At 35.7% G+C, this 26,468-nt stretch overlaps 3 protein-coding genes and 2 pseudogenes across 6 annotated transcripts; 2 read left to right on the top strand and 3 right to left on the bottom strand.

The window, feature by feature from the left end:
• The first annotated feature begins 2,108 nt into the window (after nt 1-2,108).
• On the top strand, nt 2,109-4,529 carry LOC120133085 (peroxisomal membrane protein 13-like). 2 transcript variants are annotated; one of them, XM_039149736.1, is made up of 5 exons: nt 2,109-2,245; nt 2,589-2,828; nt 2,907-3,241; nt 3,794-3,886; nt 4,056-4,529. In XM_039149736.1, the coding sequence occupies exons 1-5, from the start codon at nt 2,221-2,223 to the stop codon at nt 4,260-4,262; spliced, it is 900 nt and encodes a 299-aa protein (XP_039005667.1). In that variant the 5' UTR covers nt 2,109-2,220; the 3' UTR covers nt 4,263-4,529. The 2 variants fall into 2 exon arrangements, with proteins under 2 accessions (XP_039005667.1, XP_039005668.1); XM_039149737.1 differs by having other exon boundaries at nt 2,110-2,245; nt 2,937-3,241.
• Nucleotides 4,530-5,162: 633 nt separating this feature from the next.
• Nucleotides 5,163-7,187, bottom strand: LOC120133084 (annotated as a pseudogene).
• LOC120133213 (uncharacterized protein At4g08330, chloroplastic-like) lies at nt 6,368-7,096 on the bottom strand. The gene is made up of 2 exons (XM_039149842.1): nt 7,071-7,096; nt 6,368-6,710 (listed from the first exon to the last, which is right to left on the bottom strand). Exons 1-2 carry the CDS (start codon nt 7,094-7,096, stop codon nt 6,368-6,370), a joined length of 369 nt encoding a protein of 122 aa, XP_039005773.1.
• A 5,416-nt stretch (nt 7,188-12,603) lies between the features above and the next one.
• On the bottom strand, nt 12,604-19,708 carry LOC120133227 (annotated as a pseudogene).
• A 1,556-nt stretch (nt 19,709-21,264) lies between these two features.
• Nucleotides 21,265-25,267, top strand: LOC120133228 (FRIGIDA-like protein 3). 3 transcript variants are annotated; one of them, XM_039149856.1, is made up of 5 exons: nt 21,265-21,424; nt 21,715-21,765; nt 22,533-23,590; nt 24,139-24,311; nt 24,716-25,267. In XM_039149856.1, exons 3-5 carry the CDS (start codon nt 22,543-22,545, stop codon nt 25,124-25,126), a joined length of 1,632 nt encoding a protein of 543 aa, XP_039005787.1. In that variant the 5' UTR covers nt 21,265-21,424; nt 21,715-21,765; nt 22,533-22,542; the 3' UTR covers nt 25,127-25,267. The 3 variants fall into 3 exon arrangements, with proteins under 3 accessions (XP_039005787.1, XP_039005789.1, XP_039005788.1); XM_039149858.1 differs by having other exon boundaries at nt 21,687-21,765; XM_039149857.1 differs by lacking the exon at nt 21,715-21,765.
• The last annotated feature ends 1,201 nt before the right edge of the window (nt 25,268-26,468 follow it).

Genomic DNA, 26,468 nt, shown 5'->3' with positions numbered 1-26,468 from the left:
AGGAGAAGGCGGAGGATGATTTAAGAAGATGAATATGTCTTTTCCAATATTGTTACTCCATAGGAACTTCAAACTCTAAACCTTCAAAGCTTGGAGAATCTTGTCAAGTTACTCTCAGCTCGTCATTCTGTAAGGGTTTTTTTTTCCAAAAAACGTTCAACGTCAACCCATTTCTTCTTTAGTTTCCACCGCCCATTCCCATCAACACCCTTTCCGCTAATTGGTACTGACTCGACATTGAAAACATCTTCATGTTCGCCACGTGTAAGAGCTAAAATTGCCAAGAAATAAAGGTGCCTAATGAATAGCCTTTGCTAATCCAGTAACATCCTACTCCATTGATAATAAAACTCCATCCACATCACCCACCATTTCCATGCTTTTATAACGACAACTTCCTCCCTATATTCCCCTTATATATATATATACACACACACACAAAACAAAAGGGAAAAAGCTGACTGTCATTGTCCTACGATACATGCAACCCTAACAACAGTTTCCTTCTAGTGTTGATGAGAGTGGGCGTTAGATAAGGATGCGACGATGACGAACCTTGACTTCGAAGAAGTAGATATTTTCCCCTGGAGCCCCAAGTGAAGCAAAGCAACGACTTGGCTTAGAGTGAGAATAATTGAGATAGCTCCAACATGATATGAGCGACCATGATATCTTCTTCATCAATGACAGTGATAATGTCGCATCTCTGTTCTATTGTTTTCACTAACAAAACAAAGATAAAGAAAATTAGCAATGGAAGAGAACAGGAAAAGAAGGCCTGCGATCCAAAAGAAAAAAATAAAGAGCATTGAAAACATAGCGAGAGGAAGACAAAGAGATTCAGAAATTTGGAGGAAGGGAGAATAATATAGAAGTATTGGCTGAGGGATGAAAAGCGGCGTTAAGTTTAGTCTCTTTAGAGTTTATGGATTTTGGTTGTGGATGATGAATTTGTGAACTACAATTTTTTTACTCACCGTTGAAGAAGAAGAAGAAGCACATGTATTTTTTTAAAAAAAGAAAATAACTGTCACATAATACTTTCGTTAAAAAGTTAGCGGGAGTTAATGGCTGGGGGACTAAAATTGAACGAATAAATAATGTTGGAGCCATAATCAAATGGATCGATAACGTTAGGGACCATATTCGAACGAATTGATAACGTTAGGTACTATAATCGAACGAATTGATAATGTTAGAAACCGTGTACTCTTAATTTTTAAACTGATGATCAAAGTCGGCCAAACCAGTAACAGATGAGACTATTCACATAATTTACGCTTTTAATTTAGTTGAATTAAGAACTTAAGTTATTATTTAATAGATTTATAGTAATATCCAGTGATTTAAGCTAACTCAAAAACTTTATTTTTCCTTTGTTTGCACAAAAATAAAAAAAATAAAAGGGTAAATTTCACTCAAGGTCACTTAATTATATGTTTAGTGAAACATAAGCTACTTTTTTAAAAACTTACAAATAAATCATTCAGTTAAACAACAGTCATTATATCGTTAAAATTTATATAATTTGATCTTATATAAATATACTTTTAGTTCTAAAATTTATGTATTCTATCAATTTTTTATAACTTAGAATAATTAAATAAATTTAACATTGCAGTTTAAAAATTACGCCAATTTAGTCTTTTTTTTCGAAATTATTAAAGTAGATGAACCTATTGGATTGCTGCATTATGTCGCGAAGTAAAAAAAAAGTAATTGCTAAATTAGTATTATACTAGAAAAGTAATATGAAAGTGATATAACATATATGGGAGAAAAATAAATAATTTAAGAAAAGTTCAAAAATTAAAATGATGTAATTTTTAAATATGAAGGATTAAATTTATTAAATTTTTTTAAATTATAATATATTGATAAACTATATAAGTTTTAAGGACTGAAACTATTATCATATCAACTCAAGTCACTATTCTATCTCAATTTTAATTTGTAACGTTTAAAAAGAATGTGCCCGTTTATTATCACACTCATGATTGAGTGACCTTGGATGTAGTTTACCCGAAATAAAAAAATAACTAAACGAAGACCAAGCAAAGCACCTAAAAAAAACATAAAGGTTGTGAGTGGCCCAACAAATCTAGATAGGGGTAAAAGGGAAGTAATATACGTAAGTCGTCGGCAATATTTGTTTCTCTTTGCTGAGGCGATACAACGGTCTCCTTAAATTGCTTCATCGGTTGATCTCACCCAGAATCCATGGCTTCTAATTCCCAACAAGAAGGTCCGATTTCTTTATTCTGTTTATTTCTTGTTAGTTTAGATCATCTTGTTTTGACCCGATTCATCGATTCCAATGTTAGAAATCTATACTTGTAGGGTTTTCAGTTATTATTGCTTGATTTGTTTAGTTGCTTCGGTTTGATTAGTTGTTTTTTTCCTAGGGAATTGAAGAATCCGCCCAATTCATGTTTCTAATTGTGGGTTTTCTTAGGTGGATTCTTTTTTATAATCATAGAATAAGGTCAAGAAATTAAAAGGGTAATTAACTTGGATTGGATGTTAACAAATTTGAATATTTTCAACCCCCTTGCAATTTGATTGTAATTTTACATTTTTGACTGCAGCTACCGGTGGGTCTCCGCCGCCTAAACCATGGGAGCAAGCTGGAGGCACGTCTGCTTCCGGACCCTTTAAGCCACCCTCACCTGGAAGCACCAGTGATGTGGTCGAGGCGTCTGGAACATCACGGCCAGGTGTGATTGTTTCAACTGCTGATGCGACTGCTGCTGTGAATAGAAATACTGTTAGTAGGCCTTTACCCAGCAGGCCCTGGGAGCAACAGAATTATGGAAGCTCTTATGGAGGTAAAGTTTTAATTCATCTATTACAATACCGATGGTTACTTATTGTGGAGCTTGCATAATTTGGTGTTTTTGATGCAGGGTATGGTTCTGGCTTAAACCACAACTCGGGGTATGGTTCTGGCTTAAACTACAACTCGGGGTATGGTTCGGGAATGTATGGTTCATCATATGGTGGATTAGGTTCTTCTGGCGGTGGATTGTATGGAAACAACATGTATAGAGGAGGTTATGGTGGTCTATATGGAAACTCTGGAATGCCCGGTGGTGGAATGAATGGCAGTGGACTCGGTGGCTTTGGGGGTCCAATGGGTGGTTATGGGATGGGTATGGGTCCATATGGTGAACAAGATCCAAATAATCCTTTTGGTGCTCCCCCATCCCCACCAGGCTTTTGGATGTCCTTCCTCCGCGTGGTATTTTATTTCGAATCTTATTTTTTTAATCTGATTAAATGTAAATAATATGTGAGTGTCTGATCCTAGCTGTAATGACAGCCCTCCACCTTGGCCATTGATTCTTTTTTTTTATTTGCTCTGTTCTTGAGCTCAAGATATGCAGTCCAGGAAATATTCACGTACTTCATCATTTCACCATCAATATTCTGAAGAACTAAAATTGACCTATGGAGAGGAAGGTATCATTGTAGTTTTGATGGTTTGAGATTGCTCAGGATATTGCATGGAGTCCATGAACCATTGTGACATTTCTTTAACACTGAAATGTCAGAAACAATTGATGGCTGCTATTTAACTCAAGACTTTTTTGACAATCAATTTAGATTCTAGGTTACTGAAGCTGATCGTATCTTACATGGGAATAAGATTAGAAGGAAGTGTACTAAAATGGGAGAATTTATCCTAAACATTTGGGACCACTATTGCACGCCATATATTTATGTATCTATATACGTTTGCGTTGCATTTTCACTGCATCATACTGATAATTGCTTCCTTCACTGATTGCAGATGCAAGGTGTTGTTAACTGCTTTGGCCGGATATCTATTCTGATGGACCAGAATACACAGGCATTCCACATGTTTATGACTGCTCTTCTTCAGGTGCTGCTTCTGCTATTCTTACCTCCCCATCTGTCCAACTTGATCTGGAATCATCAAAATTAGAGTTGATTTTCTTAAGTAATTGATAGTTGTATTAACGAAAATTGCGTTTTGGTGAGTGACATTTGTTACATGAGTACATGTTGACTCATGGCATCATTATTTGCAGCTTTTTGATCGTGGGGGACTATTGTACGGAGAGTTGGCTAGATTCGTGTTAAGACTGCTGGGAATCAAAACAAAACCCCGAAAGCTTAATCAAGCAGGTCCTCCCGGATTCCCAGGACCCCATAATCCTCATGGGAATCAAAACTTCATCGAGGGGCCCAAAGCTGCTCCAAGCGGTGCCTGGGACAATGTATGGGGAGAAAATTAGTTAGACCATCAACAACTAGAGATTGACCTGAAATTTAGAAAGGCTTGGCCAGAGCACAGATGAGATTAATACAGCCACTTGCACCAGGTACTATTCCTGCATGATGACGGCCAGGTGGAGCTCATCCGAAGCATGTGACCATAGTATTTTTCTGTTAAGTACTCCAAGTAGTGTGAAAAAAATTAAGACATAATAACAGCCTTTAAATGTACTAATAGGCATATTGAATGCTAAGGCAATAAAAGTGTGATTCATTTGTTTGTGCTACATCCAAAACGTACGAAATATGGTAAATATCGTAAAGGCAAATGTAGTAGGGGTTGCAAACCGGATGGTACAAAACTTGGTTTTGGAAGATATGGCACTAAAAGTTGTAAAGCTGGTCGTCTTTCATATCGAGCCATTGAAGCAGCGCGTCGGGCTATAATCGGACAATTTCATCGTGTTATGAGCGGACAGTTCCGAATAAATGGTAAGATATGGGTAAGAGATCACGGATCTCCCTATTATCGGGAAACCTACAGAAGTAAGAATGGGAAGAGGGAAAGGAAATCCTACGGGTTGGATTGCTCGTGTGTCCACGGGACAAATCCCATTTGAAATGGATCTCTTAGGTCCCATGTTTGATCCCCGGAGCCATTCATATTTTTCTTAGTTCATATTTGTATTTAATAGTCAACTTTATTAGATTGTTTATAAATTATTATCAAATTGATAAAATATATAAATTTTAGAGACAAACTATCATCATACCAGGCCGCATCATTACCTCCATTAATCTTTTAACAATTGATGATCATTTTAGAAAGAAAAAAAAGTGTGACATGAGTGAGCAATTTACCCAAAAAAAAAGTTAAATTATCAAATAGAAAATTGATAATAGTTGGATGATCAACAAGTTCAATTTACCCAAATGCTTCTATTTCATCCCAAATATAGAGATCAATCTTTTACTCATTGTCGTCTAAGTTGTCCCAATTTGGCCCTATCGACATTACTTCTTCGAACTTAATCTTGACATTGCACCTATGCAGTTTAAACAGCTCTACCCGTGTATGATATCGAGCCGTTCGGTTCATGTACAAAACCTTAGGGCCTGCAGCCCTTGATCACATAAGTTTCGGCACCAATTCACACGGAGTTTCTCTAAAGTATGGCAGTTTGATTCAATGGAAGCCCATCCCAGGACCCTAACCTCATGACACAATGCCAGGTTCCACTCTTGAAGTAGCGGACAACCTTTTGCGATTGCAACTATAGAAGCATCAGTAACACTTCTACACATTCGAAGACTGAGGATTTTAAGCCCCGCTGCAAATCCACTCCCGATTGCTTCCAATCCATTTCTGAAGTTTGAGCAACTTAAACTGGCAATGTTGAGAAACTTAAGCCCGCCTCCACTAACAATGGACATTATTCCTTCGGGTTCAAGATTGCAACACTCAGCATCGATGTAAACCAGAGTTGATGAACAACTTCTTAAGCCGACTCCACTTACACCCCTGCAATTGGATATCTTAATTGCTTGAAGCTCACAGCACCCCCGAGAAAGAGCTCTCAACCCGTAGTTGGAAATATTTGGGCAATAAGCAAGATTCACACGCCTCAAAGCCAAGCAAGTGTTGGCTAAAGCTTCTAGCCCGGTATCGGTAATGTTGCATAGATAAAGACTGATAGTAGTCAAGGAGGGGCAACCATCAGCAACCAAGGAAACCCCGTAATCGCCGATTCTAAAACAACAGTCCAGACATAGGGTTTGTAATCTTGAACCATAGAGTTTCAAGTAACTTAGAGCTGAATCTGCTAGCTCTCTGCAACAAGAAAGGGATAAGTACTCTAAATGCTGAAAACGTTTGAGAATCCAGTAAAGATGGAATGGGTTGATGTCGGAACAGCTTTGAGATAACGAGGAAGGGCCTTCAATATCGAAAGAACATGGAAATTGTAATGACTGACGTTTCAAGTTCTGAATATTAAGCCAGCGGTGACATGTTAGGCCAAATGATTCTCGGTCAGTCCTACAGTCGAGAAAATTGAAAATAAAACAGAGGCAATCATCAGGTAGGAGTATAATCGAAGTAACACCGTCCACCATGTCAACCTTGTTAGCACTCTTCCGAAGGCTGCACAGCTCTGATCTTTAAGCTAAACTTTTTATAAGCAGCACTAGACGAATCTGAAGAGTCAAAACCGCAAAGAGCAGGCGCATCCCCGTACCCGTACCCAATATGAACCCCACATTTACGGCAAAGGAGTTTAGTTTTTAATCGGTAACGGCCCCAACTGACAGGAAAGCAATGTACCTCATCGACCTGCGTGAATCGACTAAGATCAACAGATAGAAAGGATACAAGACCGTTCTTGATGGATTTGCGATACTCAGAGCCTATACCAGAGGCGATTCGATTGGAAGAGGTCAAGTTCAAAGGGTAACCACAAGATCCACAGCTGCATATATCATCATGAAATGCAATAAATTCAACAACAAACCCATACCCAAAAAAGAGATACAAGGGTCTATTATTGATTCAAATACAATATCAGAACACAAAATGAGAATTAGCAATCTTCATTCAGCCTGTGGATGCAACATCCCAGAGAGCAAAACAATTGACAATTGATGAATAATCTTTCACAAACGAAACCATCAATTGACCCCCCAATTGCTTCACTTCACACGTTGCTAAAAATACATGATTCGGCCCCTAAATAACTCAAAACTAAGGAAGCAAAATTCAATATAAAAAAATGGTACGATTATGGGTTTTAACAGGAAATCCAGATGGGGCGTAAACGAAGGTACATTACCTGTAAGAGACGTCATCTCGGGACATCTTCTTTGAAGATCAGGGGAATACAATGGGTCCCATTCTTAGCGACGATGGATTGTCCAATGGAAGAATCGTTAATGAAAGAAAGAAAAAAAAGAATGGTTGGGGAAAAATCAGATGGGGAAAATTGCAGATTACATGGAATGGGAGAGTTTGGCTTTTGTTTGCCTTTTATAACAGTGGAGGAAGATGCGTTTTCAGTTGTGTTGTCTTTTTCAGTATTTGTCTTCCATTAGGATATTCAGTTGTGTCTTTTTGTTATAATCTATTTCTTTTAATGGGTAAAGTACACCTTTAGTACCTAAATTATCACTGTTATTCCGTTTTAGTATCTAAACTTTTTTTCAAAATCATAACTAAAGTTTACCTTTTGTTTCATTTTAATACATCGTCGTCAAAAAATTAGGTACTAAATTGAAAAAAAAACAGTGAGGCACTAAAATAAAATAAAAATTTAATGAAAGGTACTAAAATGAAATAAAAACTAAACATTAGATGTGACTTTAAAAAAATTGAAAGTTTAAATACTAAAATAGAATAAAAGTGATAATTTAAGTACTAAACATGTAATTTACCCTTATTTTATTTTCCATCTATTTATATGAACAAAAAATTATCATTTTTTTTAATTAATTACAAGTATTTGAGGTGTTTGGTAAAGCTTTCTAAAAATATTTTTAGCTAAAAAGTTTATTTTAACCGTAAAAATTAATACCAAACAAGTAAAAAAAAATTACGATAAAAACGGTGGTTTCAAACTAACTGTAAAAGTTAGTATTTCTAACTTTTTTTTTACTTTATGATTGGAACCAAATTATAATTGTACTCTTACCAATGTATATACTCTACTCAATTATGTATTTACATTTTATTTTAATAATTTATTTTAATTGTTTAAAAATAAATAAATTTTATGATTTATATATTAAAATATTAATAGTGAGTTATATAAAATATATTTTTATTTTAATTATTATTTTTTATTTATACTTTTTATATTTTCTATAATTTTTTTACATGAAATACCAGTCATTTATTGATAGAACTTCCAAGTAACCAGTTGTCACGCACTACAAATAAATAATGAAACTGAAAAGAAATTAAAGTTTGGGAAGTTTCTAACTAAATCAAAGCAGAGTTCAACTAAACAAGTGTGGTCGGGCTTTCTTCTTCTTGCTTGGGAATAAAACAATGAGGCAAACCTTCTGCAAGAGAAAAACAACAAACAAATCGATCTTTCACGAACACAACTCAATGAAAACAACTAAGGGGGTCCAAATATCGTCGATCCTCCGTCGCTTGACGTTCCACTGCTGGCGGTGCCTCCTCTATTCCAGTACCGATCAATCTCTCCAACTCCGTTGTCATGAAGCTAGTCTGTGGGCTACTTGATTTCCGTTCCGAGGGGTGAAACGAAATGAACTTGCATGAAAGTCATTCGCTCTCCTTCTTGCTTCACAAATCTAGGCGCTAATTTCTGATAGGTCGGGCTCTGATAATGCTATTCTTCCAATCGTCGCCTTCAACAATGACATTTTGAAAACCCAATTTTGAGAAAATCCGATAGCGTGGACTGCCGCCTGAGCTTCTGCTGAGAACGCTGAGGCAATTCTCAATGATTCTTGTCGACAAGCTCCCTTTATTTGCCCTTGATTGTCTCGGATTATAATGCCTGGCCACGCCTTCTTTTGTGCAAGCAAAAAATGGGCGTCGAAGTTAACCTTGACAAACGACGCTGGTGAGGCTTTCCACCAGACAAGAGGGGGTGCGAGCCTACTTTCCAATCGAGCAGTTGTGGTGGAAAAATCATTGCACTGTGCATGGATGAGGGTAATTATTTCTTCTCTTCTCAACACTTTTCCTTGATGAAATTGTACTTTACGGGCATACCAAATAGTAACAAATAATTTTGCATGTTTACTGCTCAAAGAGTTATTAAATAACCATCCTAACCAGTCCACCAGATCGAAATTCGGGATAGTTTGTGGCCATTGGTAATTCATGTCCCTCCGGACTAGTTGGGCTAAAAACAGTCTCTTACTGCATGTACACCCGATTCCACACCTACAACACGTCTCGAGAATATCCGGCTGTGAATTAATTGTGTAGCATATAGATTCTGAGAAGTGGGGATATATAGTTTTTGGTGAATCGTCAACTTGTATTTGAATTTTCCGTTGATAAGGGCTAGCCCAAATGTAGTTGTAAACCTCTATCTCAATCTACGACACACTTGACTCTGGCAAAAGGAGTCTGTAACCACTTCGAACAAGACTTCGAACACTGTAACCATTCCAAATTTTGCAATCTTCTTGGCGTATGCTCGAAAGAAGGATCTCTAAAATTTTATTTGCCTTTTCATTGTTGAATACTTCGTGTATTAGATCTGCCTTCTAATGTCTTGTTGTTTCATCAATTAAATCCGCAACTTGAGCAATCGAAGACACACAGGTGGAAGTGACCTTATGCGGCACTCTACTCGACAACCAGAAATCATTCCAGACTGAAATAGAATCTCCCGTACCCACCTTCCATCTTAATCCTTTTTGAACCAATCCCTTCGCACACCAAACTTCGCCATGTTTAAGATGGGGAACCTAGAGTCAATTTGCTTTCTGTCTCTCAATTAACTCGTGACAATGATGTAGTTTTTGAGTTTCACTCTCATGAGTGCTTTGTGAAGGATTCTCGTACTCAAGCCATTCTGCTCCGGGGGAAGTACACTTCTGGTGGTCTGTATGTTTTTCGAGCCTGACTTTTGAATATCTTGGCTGGTGGAAGTTCTGTTGAGAGCAATTCTGTGACTCAAACTCAAGCGTCTCTTGCTTTGTGGCATCAGCGTTTAGGACACCTTGCTTTAAGTGTTCTTAAGATGGTTCTAAATTCTTGTAATGTTTATGTTTCTAATAATAAGATGCTTCTGTTTGCAGGGTAAATCTTATAAGCTACCTTTTAGTGTTTCAGAGACTCAGTACACTCATCCGTTTCAACTTGTTGTGTCTGATGTGTGGGGACCTACCCCGGTTGCTTCTGATGGGTATTGCTATTATGTTTCCTTTATTGACGTGTATAGTAGACATACATGGTTGTATTTACTCAAACGTAAATCAGAGGTTTTTCAGTGTTCTGTGAATTTCACTAAGTTGGTTAGTCCAGTTTGGCTGTCAGATTAAAGCCTTACAAACTGATGGAGATGACGAGTTTCAGGTTTTGATGTCATCGTCTGTCCTGTCCTCATATTTCTGAGCAGAATGGTAAGATTGGGCGTAAACACTGAAACATTGTAGAGATGGGGCTTACCTTGTTGGCCCAGGCATCATTCTCCGTTTCTTTTTAGAGTCACGCTTTAATTACAGTTGTGTTTCTAATCAATCGGTTACCCACTGCTGTTCTTGGTTCGAAGTCTCCTCATGAGGTTCTGTTTGGTGTGACACTTAACTATTCATTTCTCAAAGTGTTTAGATGTGGTGTTATTCGCATTTGGGTCCTTTCAATCGACACAAGTTGGAGTTTCAGTCAAAGTAGTATGTTTTTCTTGGTTACAATGTCTTTCATAAGGGATATAAGTGCCTTGATGATACAGGGCGTATTTTTATTTCTAGGCATGTGGTTTTTGATGAAGGTGTTTATCCTTGTGCAGGAAACTTTAAAGTCTTCAAGGCTGCTGCGGAAGGTTCATCGGTTGTCATTCTCCTTGGTGTTGTTACTTTTCTTCCCACACGTCAGGATGTTGGAGAGTCTTCGGTGGGGGTTGAAGAATCTTTCCCTGGGATGCATGCTGGTGTTTTTCCAGAAAATCTTTTGGGATCTCATGACGAGTTGCCTGAGCTTCTTGTGGGTGCTATACAACGTTGTTTTGGTGGTTTTGATGGTGCCACAATTCCTCCTGAAGGGTTACAGGATGTGAGTGAGAACTTGCAGCTCATCGAAGGCAGAGTATGACGCTCTTGTTAAGAATGGTACATGGACTCTTTCTAGGTTGCCAGCTCATCGAAGGCCTGTTGGGTGCAAATGGGATTTTTGAAGTTAAGAAAAATCACGATGGAACAATTTCTCGTTACAAAGCTCTTCTGGTAGCTAAAGGGTACTTGCAGCAGGTAGGGTGCGATATTCATGAGACCTTTAGCCCTGTTGTGGAGCCAGCCACAGTTCAGACTATGTTATCCATTGCCGTGACGAGGAAGTGGGATCTATGACAGGTAGACATTAACAATGCCTTTTTTAATGGAGACATTAACAATGCCTTTTTTAATGGAGACATTAAATATTTTTTAATGGAGGACGATTGTCTGTAAGTTGAACAAGGACATCTATGGGCTTAAGCAAGCACCCATAGCTTGGTTTGAAAAGCTTCGTATTAAATTGAATCAATTTATACCATAATATTATAAATATTTATAATTAAATTTAAACATAAACTTGAATAATTCGAATTCAATTTACTCAAATTTCATAAATTCGACTAAAAAAATTCAAATAAAATTTGAATTCTAAAATGACTTGTCAAGTTGAATAACTCAAAATTCATTTACTTGATTCGACTCAACCGAATGTTTAATGTAACTAACCTGTCCAACTGAATTTGTCATCGCCTTTTTATTAATGCTTTAAATTATGTTTAGAATTTAGACACAATGTCAAGAAACCCACATGGGCAAGTATGCTCTATAACTCAACAGTTTTGAGGGGCATCAAGCATTCAATGTGGAAGATGATAGAAATATACATCTCCAATGTTTTATAGCTCTCCACAAAATGAAGGAAAATAGCAGAAATTTACTAAAAAAGAACCTTGAAAGATGCTGAAATTAAGTAGTACCACTAAGCAAAATATGCCACACATTATATGACAACACTTCAAAACTGAGTTTTTTGGATTGTGACCCTTGAAAAATGTTCCAAATCCCCTTCTATTTCATCAACAGTCAATGGAATATGCCATCTCAAAGTCACATGGATGCCTAAATGAGTAAATGGCATAAATCCCAGTCCAGAAAGTTAAAATAGGTCCACTTTTTCTTGGCATAAATTATAGTAAATGAAAAGGTAGGAAGTTAGGCTGCAAAATCCAGCACAAAGAAAACAGCATGGATCTAGGTGTCTTTTTTTTTTTGTTTCTAATTATTTGATTTTAACTCCCGCTGTAGCATGTTGGGATTTATGCCGGTGTACGATGATTCCCAACCGTGCAAGCAAGAGTTCTGCTATTACCATTGCATGCCAAATTAAGAATCATAATCCAGAAAGTGCAGATAGTAAACAGCAGTGAAACACAGATTTCATCAATTAAAAAGACAGGGAAAAGACTCCCACAACTGTAACATGTCTAGTTTATGTTGCATACAACAATCACTTAATCTACATTTTATTGATCTGCAATTATCACATTAATCAATGAGGAAAACAAATTCCACAATTATGAAGTGATCTTACTTACATCTCATGTAGCATTCGATGGGTCTGAAAATAATAATTCTACATACATGATAGTTTCGGGAGAAAGCCAGGAAAGATCGTACTATATTAACGAATCTAAAGCTTTTTCTCTGGGACACTATAGAAGGATTCTAGTATGAAATAAAAGACACCAAAGACCAAATGCGGATGCTTGAAAATGTAACCGATACAATTATAGTGAGTACTGAATGGAGAAAGTTGAATAGTAAGTAAAGCACCATACATGTAAACAAAGGCTTTATTTAAACATGCACGAGATCAAGTACTTACACATGCACTAAGCTAAGATACAATACTCACCATATTCCATATTGCTTCACTGACGCTCGTTGACTTCTCGAGCAACGAAAGTTCCTCTAAAAAATTAACATCACCAGTATCTCAAGGCATCCAAATTTCATCCTCGGTGGTAAAATGGTATCGCTCCCCAATAGATCTTAAAAGCTGGTATACTTCAAACATGGTAGGCCTCTCCTTGGGAGGTGGCAATACACAGTTACATGCAACTTTTAGAAATTGGAAAAGTTCATTATCAACACCTTTCCCAATCAACGATGTGTCAATAGCAACTTGAAGTTTTCCTTCATTTGATAGCTGTGTAATCCATTCGACCAGACTTCCTTTGAAGCTCTCAGGAGCTTTGGATAGGTGCGTAGGTTTCTCACCAGTCACCTAGTCAAGAAGAACAACTCCAAAGCTGTAGACATCTCCTTTTGGAGTGGCCACTAGAGTTCTGGCATATTCAGGGGCAACGTAACCTAAATCCCCAAACTCGCAATTTACAAAGGTGCTTAGATGTGTGTCAACTGGGTTCATCAGCCTAGCAAGACCAAAATCAGATATCTTGGGCTCAAAATCCGCATTCAGTAAGATGCACTTAGAGCTTATATTTTGATGAAGAATATGAGGATTGCAGTTGTGATGGAGCCATGCAAATTCTTTGGCAGCCCCTATACTGATTTTAAGCCTTAAGGACCACTCCATACCCTTGTTAGCATCATCTGCTGCATGCAAATTATCATTGAGAGTACCATTTTCCATGTATCTGTAAACCATAAGCCTCTCTTTCTTTGCCGAGCAGAAACCTAGAAGGGGAACTAAGTTCTGTGTTTCACATTTCCCACAGTAGCCATCTCAGATGAAAATTCTTCGTCAGATTGTTGAGAATCCCGTAACCTCTTAATCATAAGTAGGTTCCATCTTCAAGGACTCCTTAGTTCATAGTCCCTGTTCTTCCGGATCCGATGGTATTATTTTGTTGAAACTATTAGTGGCCTTCATAAGATCATTTAGTTTCATCTTGGAAACTTCCTTTTCAAATACGGAAACCTGAAATAGCATTACCTTATAAGTATGTTACGGAGAAGAAACCATAATCAAGTAAAAAAGTAAAAAGATTAGTGTTAGCTCAAATCTGATATGAAGGTATTAAAGTAGCTTGCCTTAACGCATTTTTCTCCCTTTAAGCTCTTTGCCCATTTGTTTCCATCTGGATCATCATCCTTCTTCCTCGTGGCAGCCATTCTACGGTAATAGAAGAACATACCAATAGCCACACCTATCGCAGCAACTGTCACCCCGCCAACAGCAGCCCCAGCAATAATTCCAGTTTTAGGGCCTCCCGAAGTCGACTGACAAGGATCCAAAGGCTTCCCACACAGTCCAGGATTATGTGCAAAATTCTCTGCTGTTAATGTAGCATTAAAAGGTGGAATTGGACCTGACAAGAGATTATTAGACACACTAAATGATTTCATCCTATCCAGGAAAGTGAGAACCAGAGGAATTGAACCCGTCAATCTGTTGTTGTCAAGTTTCAAACGGTTTGAGAAGCTACAATTCGCGAAGGCTGGTGGGATCTCTCCGGAGAAAATATTAGATGAGAGATCAAGGGTAGTGACAAAATGGATAAGACCAGAAATATTAGATGGAATACTTCCATAGAGTCTGTTGCTTGATCTAAGCCTGTCATACTTCTGCATTTCTCGATTCCCCGAGGGAACACACCCTTAAGTCCCATATCCGAAAGCCTGATATTCAGAACCTTATTCTCATCCGGGTGCCAACAATCAATCCCGGTAAACCTACAAATAAACCCTTAAGTGTTGTTGAAATTCCATGAGGAATTTAAGTAGCCAAAGGGGTCCACAAGTGAATCTTTGATGCTCTTCAAACAATTGATATAGTCTTGAGTCGCGTGGCTCAAACTACAGCCAAGCAATAACCACACTAAAACACTGAAAAAAAACAGCACAAAGCCAAAGGGGTCCTCAAGTGAATCTTTGATGCTCTTCAAACAATTGATATCGTCTTGAGTCGCGTGACTCAAACTACAGCCAAGCAATAACCGCACTAAAACACTGAAAAAAACAGCACAAACTCGGCTATGCAACACCATGATCATGAATAAACCCCTCAAATCGAAACTGAAATGGCGGATTCCAGAAACCAATTTGAACAGCTAATAACAGCTTTAAGTGCCAAATTTACCAAACCATAATTCAAAATTAAACCTGAAACAAGTTAAAAGAAAAAAAGAGGAAATGAGATCAAATTCACCTTTCATAAATATCTAAAAACTCCAAGAAGAAAAGCTATAAAAAAAAGGAAACAGCATAGATAACATAATTCAGCTGATAAACCACCAAATCCAAACAAACTAACACAAAAGATAGAAACTTTAACACAGATAAAGTTAAGATGAAGTTGACTACTCCACCTCGATTCTGATCAATATAGGGGAATATCAACAAAACCCAAAAATGGAAATTAAAGCTGGATGAAGCTTTGTAACAAAAATTGAAAGACCCACCTCTTTCTCAAATATTAACCGAAGAAGATCCAAGAAGAGGCAAAAGGGTACTGAAAACTACAAGGAAGCATCCTTTTTTTTTACACAGAGAAACTAAGAGAGAAGATCTCTCTATACTTCATATATAAAATATGGAAAATAAGGCAAATTAACATCATGGTTCGAATGGTGAAAAGCATAATTCAAAACAAGAGAATGAAAATAATAGGTAAAGAAAGGAAGAAAGAGAAGATTAAAGGAAGAGATGTTTAAGCTCTTTGGTTGTTTTCTCGTTTCCAAGCTATGGAGACGACTGGCCTCCAAGATGGGGCAAAGACTTTTTAGTGCTCTTTGCTCGACTTGCTTTCCGTTGAAAATTGTTTTCGCTAAAGAAATATTTAATAAAAGGTTTAGTTTAAAAATAAGGGTAAAGTATATAATGGTCACTTAACTTTTCTAAGGCTTTCATTAGGTCCCTCAACTTTTAAAACTTGCAATGTAATCCCTCAACATTTAGTCCGTTTGCAATATGGTCTCCCAACAGTTATATTGGGGATCATATTTCAAACGGACTAAATGTTGGGGGACCATATTGTAAATAGACTAAATGTTGGGGGACTGTATTGCAAGTTTTAAAAGTTAGGAGACCTAAATGAAATCTTTAGAAAAGTTCAGTGACCATTACTATACTTTACCCTTAAATTAATTATTATTTTTAATAAAAAATCATAGTTTACTTATAATTCAATTAAAATTAAAATTAAATTTTAATAAATGATTAATTTTAAATAACCCATTATATTTTTTAATATTTACATAATAAGAATAATTTTTTTAATGAGGTGTTTCAATGTGTCATTTTAGTGGTGTGTTGAGATCTGCTACGTGCATGGTATAATTTTTCTTTTTGTTGGTATCTAAAAAAAATCATCTTTTACTGGCTCAAATGCACGCAGGAAAGTTATAGAATTCTACGAATTTTGAGATTGCAATGGCGAATCCTGATTTCGTTGTTCATAACAACAGCAAACGCTTCCATGATAATCACGATGACCCTCATAATGATGAGGTTTCATTTCTTTTCTTGATTTGCTATATGAGTTTCTCAGGTTTGTAATCGATAACATGGATTTTTTTCCCAAAAGCCTGGATGGATTGTCATTTGTACGCCCTTTGTTTCCTTGTTTCATTAGCTTATCTTGATCCTGACAACTTTAAGCCATTAGCCATTGTCACTCCCTTTCCTTACATATTAATCTTTTTGGTAACTTATCTGATTGATGTCATGTCACACAATGAAAACTTATTTACAAGGAGTCAACCATGGATTTGAGGTAATATGTTGAAGAGTAAGCTTTTATAAAATTCATAAATGTTGCATGAATATTATAAAGGCTTACACTTCAACATGTTGCATGAATATTATAAAGCCTTACTCTTCAACATATTACCTCAAATCCATGGTTGGCTCCTGCTTGTAAATCAGTTTTCGTTGTGTGATATGACATCAATCAGATAAGATTAAAAAAAAATTAATAGATGTCTCTAATGAAACAAAGAAACTAGGGCCTACAAACAACAAAAACTTTCTCCATCCGGCTTTCTGAAAAGCATGCCATCAGTTACAAACCAAATATATGCGCAGGTTAGATATAAAATCCTGTAAAGAAAGAAACCTATAATTTGAGTCATCCTGATTATCATGGGAGCGGTTGCTGCTGCTAGCTTGGGTGGGGTTGAAGATGCAAAGGCTTGATGTTTTATTGAGAAGGAAGCACGGTTTAAATACAACAAATAATAACAAATTCTCAGGAATTTCTTCTACATTGTTGCTGCTGCTGCAAACTTCTCATCTCTCACTCTCTTTAACTTTACTCAAATTTTCAGTGCATAATCTTTCTGCCTATCTAACGTGTTAATAGCTATGCGGTTGTTTGATATGGGGAACTGTAGAAAGTCACCCAAAACAGATACTAAAATTAGTGCACAATCTTTCTCGATCTACCTAGCTGACAACTAACAACATATATTTATTTTCAGGGTTGTGGCTGGGAGGGGGCGTAAACTGCGCAATCGCGCAGGCCCCCCAAAAAATGGGGCTCCAAAAAAATATATATATAGTGACGTTTTATCAATAAACGCCACTATAGATGGACCTATTGCGACGTTTTTTCAAAAAAAGCCACTATTATTGTGGCTTTATTGATAAAACGCCATTATAGATGGATCTATTGCGGCGTTTGCCAAGAAAACGTCACTATTGTTGCCCCGAAATCGAATATATCTAAAAAATAGGGGCCCCTTTATACGAATTTATACAAGGCCCCCGAAAATCCTACCACAACCCTGTTTATTTCCCCCCTAAAATATGGGAACTTTAGAAACCCACCCCAAAACAAATACTAAAATTAACCTAAATAGCCTGTAAATTTGTACATTTATTTATTTACATGTACAGTAATCAAATTAAAATATATATATATATATATATATATATATATATATATATATATATATATATATATATAAAGTTACAGCAATATTCATAAGCACACTCAAATTTAATAATTCAACCAAATTTATAAGTTGAAATAGAAATCAATATTTCACACATATGGTCAGCTTTCATGAATACATTCCTACTCACTATTTTTGGTCATGTCTCAATATAAAGTTATATATATAAGTACACATATATTGATATATCTAACCACGTTAGAGTAAACCACATCTATATTTTTTTTCTTTTCTAAAGAAAAATATATATTTGTTATTTGCTTTTTTCAAAATATTGAATTATTATTTGTTATAATATTAAAAAATATTAATATTTGCATATCCCATGTCCAGTGGCCAGCTTGGATGGTTTGAGCTTACTTTAACGGATAGGTAGCCAACTATTGGAATATATAATCTTAATGCATGTTAATAAAAATATCAATTTCATTTTATTATCAATAAAATTTCAAATAAAATTAAATTAAAGTTAAAAAATAAATCTACTCACATGTATTCATATAATATAATACATAGGGTAAAGTATAGTAATGGTCACTAAACTTTTCTAAAGCTTTCATTTAGGTCCTCAAACTTTTAAAACTTGCAATACAATCCTCAACATTTAGTCCGTTTGCAATATGGTCCCCCAACAGTTACGTCGGGACCATATTGTAAATAGACTAAATGTTGAGGGACCATATTGCAAACGGACTAAATGTTGGGGGATTATATTACAAGTTTTAAAAGTTAGGAGACCTAAATTCAAGCTTTGAAAAAGTTCAGTGACCATTACTATACTTTACTCTAAAAATAAATGCTTCAAATTCTATAATATTTTAGCAATCAAAATTTTTTTATTAAAAAATTATTAACATTTTATCATGGTTAAGTAATTATCTTTCGTTAAAAAATATACCGTCCAATCAACACTTGGCACGTAAATATAAAATTTTTAATTTATAAAAAATCATAAAATTCCTTATTTAGCAAAAAGATAAAATACTAAACTCCTAGGTTTTTTTTTATAGAAAAATCTTAAATTCCCTTTTTCTCCTTCCATTTACGTCAACAAAATTTGTTCCTAGTAGGTTTTGTGGTGTCTCATTTTACCAATTTGTATGGTAAAAGAGTGAAATTTACCGATCAAAGAAATAGATAATAACCATCAATTCAACACTGACTTTTAGATTTTCCCCCTTCAAAATTTAGGGATTTAATAGTTTATTGAGAAACTAATTAATCTATCGATTTTATGTTACAATAAAGAGACAAATGACTGATTGAGGTCTAACGATAAAAATGACAGACGATGACGGTTGATTTAACAAAAATATGTATGTTTTGGGGATTGGGGGTTTCATGATTTATTGGGATTAAGAATTTTATGATTTTGCAGTATTCAAGAGATTAAGGATTTAAAAAGTTTATTTTAAAAGAAATTAACGTAGATTAAAATCAGGCCACACGTAATATATTCATTAGATGATAGATTTTTATTAAATGTTAATGGTTTGATCTTAAAATGTTAACGAAATAATACGTTAGAAACTTTGATAAAAAATTAGACACATAAAGTGTAGAAGATATATAGTTTGAAACTTTTATATATATATATATCAAGCCTTAACAATATAAAGACTAAATTGAAAAATAAATGTCTAAAGTTTTTTTATCGAAGTAATTATCTAATATTTTATTTCCTTCTTATTTCTAAATCAACTGTTAAGATATTATCTAATGTAATATAATTCAATATATGACATTTATTCATCTTCCTTTCTTTCGTTCAATTATTTAGAAAAATAAACATAAACACAAAAATTGAATTGAAAAATAAAATAAACTTAAGTCATAAACACTTTGATTTCGAGGACTCATTGATTCTCACAACATCAAATTTGATTTATATCATTTTATTTTCGTTTTTCTAAATAAAAAAATCTTTAATCTCAAAACTTATCCAACATTCATCGTAAAATTAAAATATAAATTCTCAAAAATTTGTCCCAAAATACTTTGATATTGCTTATAATGGTGAGTTGCGTACAAAATACAAGACTTGAAGAACTCATTAGTAGATGATACTGATTTTTTTAACGATTAACGTATAAATAATTATGGTATAAAAAATAATTATTTTAGTACAAAATAAACATTTAAATAAACAATAATTTAAATATTTTATTTTTATTTAAACCTTAAAAAAGACAAAAAAACTAATTTCGAGGACAAAGAAAGTGATACTGAAGAAAGACTTTTTCTGTTTTTATTTATTTATTTTCCTTTTACGATTTTGATGGCCATCCATTTAAGTTTGTGAAATATTAAATGCCAATCACATTCAGGGGTGTACTAGTTGTAAAATTTTAAAGGGTAAAACACACAAATGGTCCCCAATTATAAGGTATTATTTTAATGTAGTTGGACATCAACCTACTAACTGAGATATGATAAAATTTGATCTTAAAATCTCAAACGACTAACATAGCTTAGTCAACATGTTAACGTCTAGCTTAGACGATCGTTAATGTTTTAACTAAGAATGAAGAGTTTGGAATATACGAATACTAGGGTGATCATTTTGTAACTTTTAATAGGTCGTGAGTTCAACAAAGTAGCATCATATAGTCGGGGCCATATGTGTACTTTACCCAATTTTAAGACATATAAAATTATTTTTTATTACAAATTTTTTTATATATTATTTTTAGTTTATCATTTTTTGTTTGAGTGAATATAAAGTAGCATCATATAGCCGGGATAATATGTGATTCTTGAACCTAAAATGTTAATGAATAACCATAATTTTTTAATTATTGAAATCGATTAATTAATGCTTATCTTGTTATTTGAACGAACATAAAGAGAGTGAAAAAATGATGTGACGAAAAGATTAAAAAAGACTTATATCACGAATAAGTATATAAAGTATACTATTTTTTTTCATTTAAGTGCCTAAAGTTTTTTTTGTCAAAATGAATACCTAAAGTTATATTTTTGGTCAAAATAGGTACGTAAAGTATTTTATGTCAAAGTAGATACCTAAACTATTCAAACTTTTTCATCTAAGTTTTAAAAAAGTTGACATGTGACATTAATTAAAGAATACTTTAGGTATTTAGATGAAAAAACGGAATACTTAGGTACCTATTTGACCAAAAAAATATTTAAGGTACCTATTTTGATTAAAAAAGATAACTTTAGGTATTTATTTTGACCAAAAAAATACTTTAGGTACTTAAATGAAAAAAAATGATACACTTCAAGTACTTCTTTGTTATATAATCCTTAAAAGAACACCAAACATGCTTCAAATCTTTGTCTGAAATCAGACGTGGCACAACTTTAAGGGCACTCCCGAAAAGTGACTATAACCACACTTAACTTTATTATTTTGACGCCATAAGCTTAACTTTACAGCGAAGAGCCGACACCTTTTCTTTATGTTCAACTGCAAAAACAAGAGTGCTCCGAACAGCAACCCCTCTTTGCCTGAAGAAAAGGGGAGGAAAAAAAGGGATTGATAATTCGAATCTCCATCGAATTAGGTCACTTTGTCACTCGATTTCCCTCTGAATCAATCAGTAATTTATATCTCTCCATCTCTATACCTTTCTTTTGCTTTCGTTTTCACTCTTTTCTCCGGATCGGCGCTTTCTTTAACCCTTCTTTTTGTTCTCTCCATGAAAAATAAAACCCTTCCATTTCCATTCACGATTTGTTTATTTTTCTTTTCATGTTTGATTTTAACTGACCACTTTTTGTGTGATCTTTGTTTGTATATTTACGTTGGCAGCGAAATTTTAATATTTCTCTCTTCTTACTGATCTTGTTCTTTGTTTTTAGGGCTTAATTATATTTTGATTGTTTTTAGGATCTCTGGGTCTGCGTTGTTTCTTGTGAATTTGAAGCTTGTAAAATCACTGTGAGAATCTCTTCTGTACTCTAAAATTGTACATTTCTGATTTCCTTTTTTTTTTGTTCTTTCTAGTTTTAGGTTATGGGTTCTATTTAGGCTTTCTAGGGTTAAATTATAAGTGATAATGATTTTAATGAAGTTTGGAAAGATGCTAAATCTTTTTTTATTATGTTATTAAACTTCTTTAATGCGCTCATTGTTAATTTAGGGCATTTTAGAACTGGGAGAGAAATGCAAGAAAAGGGAGTTTAAATTGTTGCGACTGAAGCTGCTAGTTATAAGTGATCGTCTCTCACTTTAAATGTTACATCTACTACATATGGTTTCAGCTGCTGATGCAGTTTATTGGGTTATCATTAATTATAGTGGAGTTGATTAATAGTTAACTTAGAACAAGGAATGTATATTTTCATGACCCATTGATGATTCTTTCAATGGCTTCTATAGCTGCTGACCTTTTCTTGTTATTCATACCAATTTGTGGTGTTTTGCCCATTTATGGCCATAGCTATATATATTTCTAAGTTTATTGTTTTTTTCTCCATTATCCTTCGTCGGTCATCAGTTTACATACGGTGTATCTGGTAATGAATGTATCACTTCTGTTCACAGACAATGTTCAATTCTTAGAAAAAATATTTATCAGTTTGTGTTGAACTTCTTCTTCCCTGATATTCAGTTTTATTCCCTGCACGTTTTTCCCTTTTGGTTAAAAAAAGTAAGATTGTGTACTGTAGAAAGCCTGTTTGGTTGCTGATGTCTTTCTCATTCAGGTTTTATGCCATGGAAGACACACGGTCGGTTGCAACCCTCATAGACTCAACAACCTCTAAGATACAACAGCTTCAGAAAGCATTTGCTGAACTTGAAAGTCATCGTGCTGTAACACTAAATCTAAAATGGAAAGAACTCGAGGAACATTTCCATGGGCTTGAGAAGTCCTTGAAGAGACGCTTCCACGAGTTGGAAGACCAAGACAAGGAGTTCGAGTCAAAAACAAGGAAAGCTCGAGAAATGTTGCAGAAGCGTGAAGCAGCTGTTGTAGCCAAAGAACAAGCTTCATTGGTGAGGTTGCAAGAAAAGAGAGATGCTGCTGTTTTTGCCATTACTAATGCACTAGATAAGCATAGGAAATCATCTGAGGAGCCTGCTGATGTCAGCTGTGATGGAGACAGTGGTGAACTGTCAGTTGAGGAGAAACCGCCTGATTCTGTAGCTTCTGAAAGCAACTCAGAGGAAACAAAAAGTTCTTTTGAGAATGGAAATTTCGAGGTTAAATTGTATCCCCAGTTGGTAAAACTATGTGAAGAGATGGATTCTAAAGGACTGCATAAGTTTATATCTGATAATCGTAAGAACCTTGCTGCCCTGAAGGAGGAAATTCCATGGGCGTTGAAAGCTGCCGCAAGCCCATCTCGCTTGGTCCTGGAATCTTTGGAAGGGTTTTACTCTTCAGAAGTGCCAAATGTGGATGGAAAGAAAGACTCAAATCTATTGGGTCTTAGGCGAACCTGTATCATGTTGATGGAATGTCTTAGCTTTTTGCTAAGTAATCTGGATATGGTTTCTGCTTCTGTAGTCATCTCTGAAGATTTTAAGAAGCAAGCAAAGTCGATTGCTGAGGAATGGAAACCAAAATTGGATGCTCTCGACATGGATTCTAGTAATGGTAACTCTTTGGAGGCTCATGCTTTCTTGCAACTGCTTGCCACTTTTGGTATTGCTTCCGACTTCAATGAGGAAGAACTTTCAAGGCTGATACCAATGGTCTCTCGTCGTCGACAAACAGCTGATCTCTGCCGCTCCCTTGATTTGTCTGAAAAAATGCCAGGTTTGTCGGTTATAAAGATTAATTAGTAATATTTTATGATTCATTTACACAGACTACTTGTTTGTGAGAAAAGAGGACATTGATTATAAAAAGTAAGCATGAGTATTTCTCTGTTTATCCCATGGGTTTATGAATGTCTGTTTCATCCATTATGTTTCTTCTCTATTTTAATAGAAGTGATATGATTAACCATGTCAGGTGAGGCCTAGTAAATTAACTGCCTTTTCCCATTCCACCTAAGGTGACTTAAAATTCAAGGTCAACCCGTTGTCTCGAAGAAAACTCACCTTATCTCCTGAATTGATAGGCACCTTGCCACATGCCCAAAGTTTCTAATTGCTTTAGGCTTAGATGCTTTTGAGACAACGTCACTGTTTGAAATGTGCTAGTTTTTGAATTGATCGAACCATCCTGCATTTTGATTCACCTTTGAGTCACTCTTAAATATTTCCCTTTGGCTGTTTTAGAAAACCAGTCAGTTCTTTCATTTGATACTGTTGTAGAAAATCAAATATTCTTTTTAATATTTCTATGATTTTATATTGTAGGTGTTGTTGAAGTTCTGGTGAATAATGGAAGGCAGATTGATGCAGTTAACCTGGCTTTTTCATTTGAGCTTACAGACCAGTTCTCACCTGTACCTCTACTTAAATCCTACGTGAAGGAGGCAAGAAAAGCTTCTCCGGCTGTTAAGCCTGGAAATGCCTCTCCCACTGCACAGGTGTGTTCTTTAGGTGACTGGTGTTGTGGCTAACATTGGCTGAATATATTGACCTTGGCCAATACTTTAACATCATTTTAAGGGACAAACTCATATTTTTGTTTGTCCCAACAAGGCCTTGTCTGAATCAGATTTGACCAACTGACAAGTTAGCCATTGAACATATTTGGCTCATGTCTGATCAATCTTGGTATGATTTGGCTATAAGTTCCTGCCGCAATAGATTTCAGGAACCGGACATTGTTTTGTTAGATAGATTGTTTAGCAGCTACTTGTATGTGACCTGAAAAGTAGATTTGTTCTTGCAACTTAAAATGCATGAAAATATTTTGTCAATATCCATGCTTGCAAACCTTATTGTTTCTCTGCATTTTGGTAAACGGCTGAAATGGTTTCTTTTCCAGATTGAGGTTAACGAGCGAGAGTTGTCTGCTCTTAAGGCTGTGATAAAATGCGTGGAGGAGCACAATCTTGAGGACCAATATCCCATTGATCCACTTCAGAAGCGGGTTATCCTGTTAGAGAAGGCCAAGGCAGACAAGAAGAGGGCAAATGAAGCTCCTCAACCCAAGAGACCTCGTGCCAATGGTGCTGGATATGGTCCACGAGTCGCTAACATAGCTACTGACAAAGCATTCTATCCTATAGTCACTGATATGTACCCGCAGTATGTGTACGAGAGACCCTATGTTTACACTGTACCTTCCGACAACCACGGCATTCCTGTTCTTGGTTCTGTCACCTACAACTTCCCTCCCAGTCATGGGAACTACTTTGGAAATGGCTATCAGTACCAAGCTCCCTATCTTCACTAATTTCCTAATATGGCGAAAAGGTAACTGTGATCCTCTCACATTAGCTGTTAGCCTTGACCTTCATCAACGTTACTGTGTATGAATGGATTTAAGTATTTTATAAAAACTGGAGGAAAAAAAGAAGAAGCTTGTTAATTTTAATATGTTGTAGAAGAAGACATTTCGATCTAATATATGCACTCTGTTTTTCTTGTATATTCTTATTTTAGTCTTTTCTTTTACACTTTCTATTAGTACACAATTGAGGAATGCGATCTCCTGTCTCGAATCGAATCCAAATTTAACAAATAGAGACTCTCCTTTAGCCGACTTGCTCCCTTTGGATCTCCGTCGACTTTTGGCAAACGTCACTTAACCCCTTTCAAACTCCACCTCTGGAACGCCTGCATTGCTCTCATCGTTCTTTTCAAAATGTCACTATGCTTCACGACGTGGCTGCTGATATGCTTATCGGAGTCCCTTCCCCGGCTATCAAATCTGCTTTGTTGGCACGATCATAAAATCTTCGATCTGGTCTCTACATGCTTCTAGAGAGCCACGGATCTCCTCTCAAAATTCGGTGAAAGTGAAGTATCGGACGTAGGAGAGAGGAATCTTCTTTTAGATTTGAAACTCGCGAGACCTCGCATTGCATGGGAGATATCCGAGAAAATTATTGAATCAGTCGAAAACTCTCCTTTCCGGTTCTTTGGTCCATTTCAAGAGAAAACGGTGGTGAGATGGGGGATCACCATGCTTTGTTGCCGGTTTGGCAATGAAGGCGCTGCTTGGGTTAGGGATTCCAGTGGGCGTTTGGTTCTCTGCGCTGGAAACTAATTTTCAGGCGAAGGGGTTATTTTTGGGGGTTGTTGAGACGACGTGCACATGCTGCTGTGAGGGTGGTTCATAGAGTGGTAGGGGATGATAATGGAATTGAGGGGTCGAGGATTAGAGCAAAGGTGGTGGTGGAGCTGAGAGAGTTGAGGGAGGCTCTGGCCAAAGAGAGCACGTCCATGCACTCTGTTCTTTGGAATTGGCAGGTTCCTGCCATTTTTTATTGAGAAGAAACTAATAATGCAGGTCTCAAAGGTTCAAATTGAAGATTTTACTGATGAAGGTGCATCGTTTCTCTTTTGACTGCCACAATCCCATGTTTACTTGATGATTCAATCAACTTAAGAAACTATAAGAGAATATGAGAAAATAAATATGAACAACTAGATCGATTGGTTAAATATATTTGTTCAAAGACAACTAATAATTATTATTGTAGTAAAAAATTTCTTGACATGATAAGAGATTTGTGTATCTTGACATACGAATTGGGTTTCATTTTCTAAACTCTCTTATTTTCATCTTTTAT

The sequence above is a fragment of the Hibiscus syriacus genome, unplaced genomic scaffold (genome assembly GCF_006381635.1).
Source record: "Hibiscus syriacus cultivar Baekdansim isolate YM2019G1 unplaced genomic scaffold, ASM638163v2 tig00110577_pilon, whole genome shotgun sequence".
NCBI classification, from domain to species: Eukaryota; Viridiplantae; Streptophyta; class Magnoliopsida; order Malvales; family Malvaceae; genus Hibiscus; species Hibiscus syriacus.
This window is presented reverse-complemented; position numbering and strand designations above follow the sequence as displayed.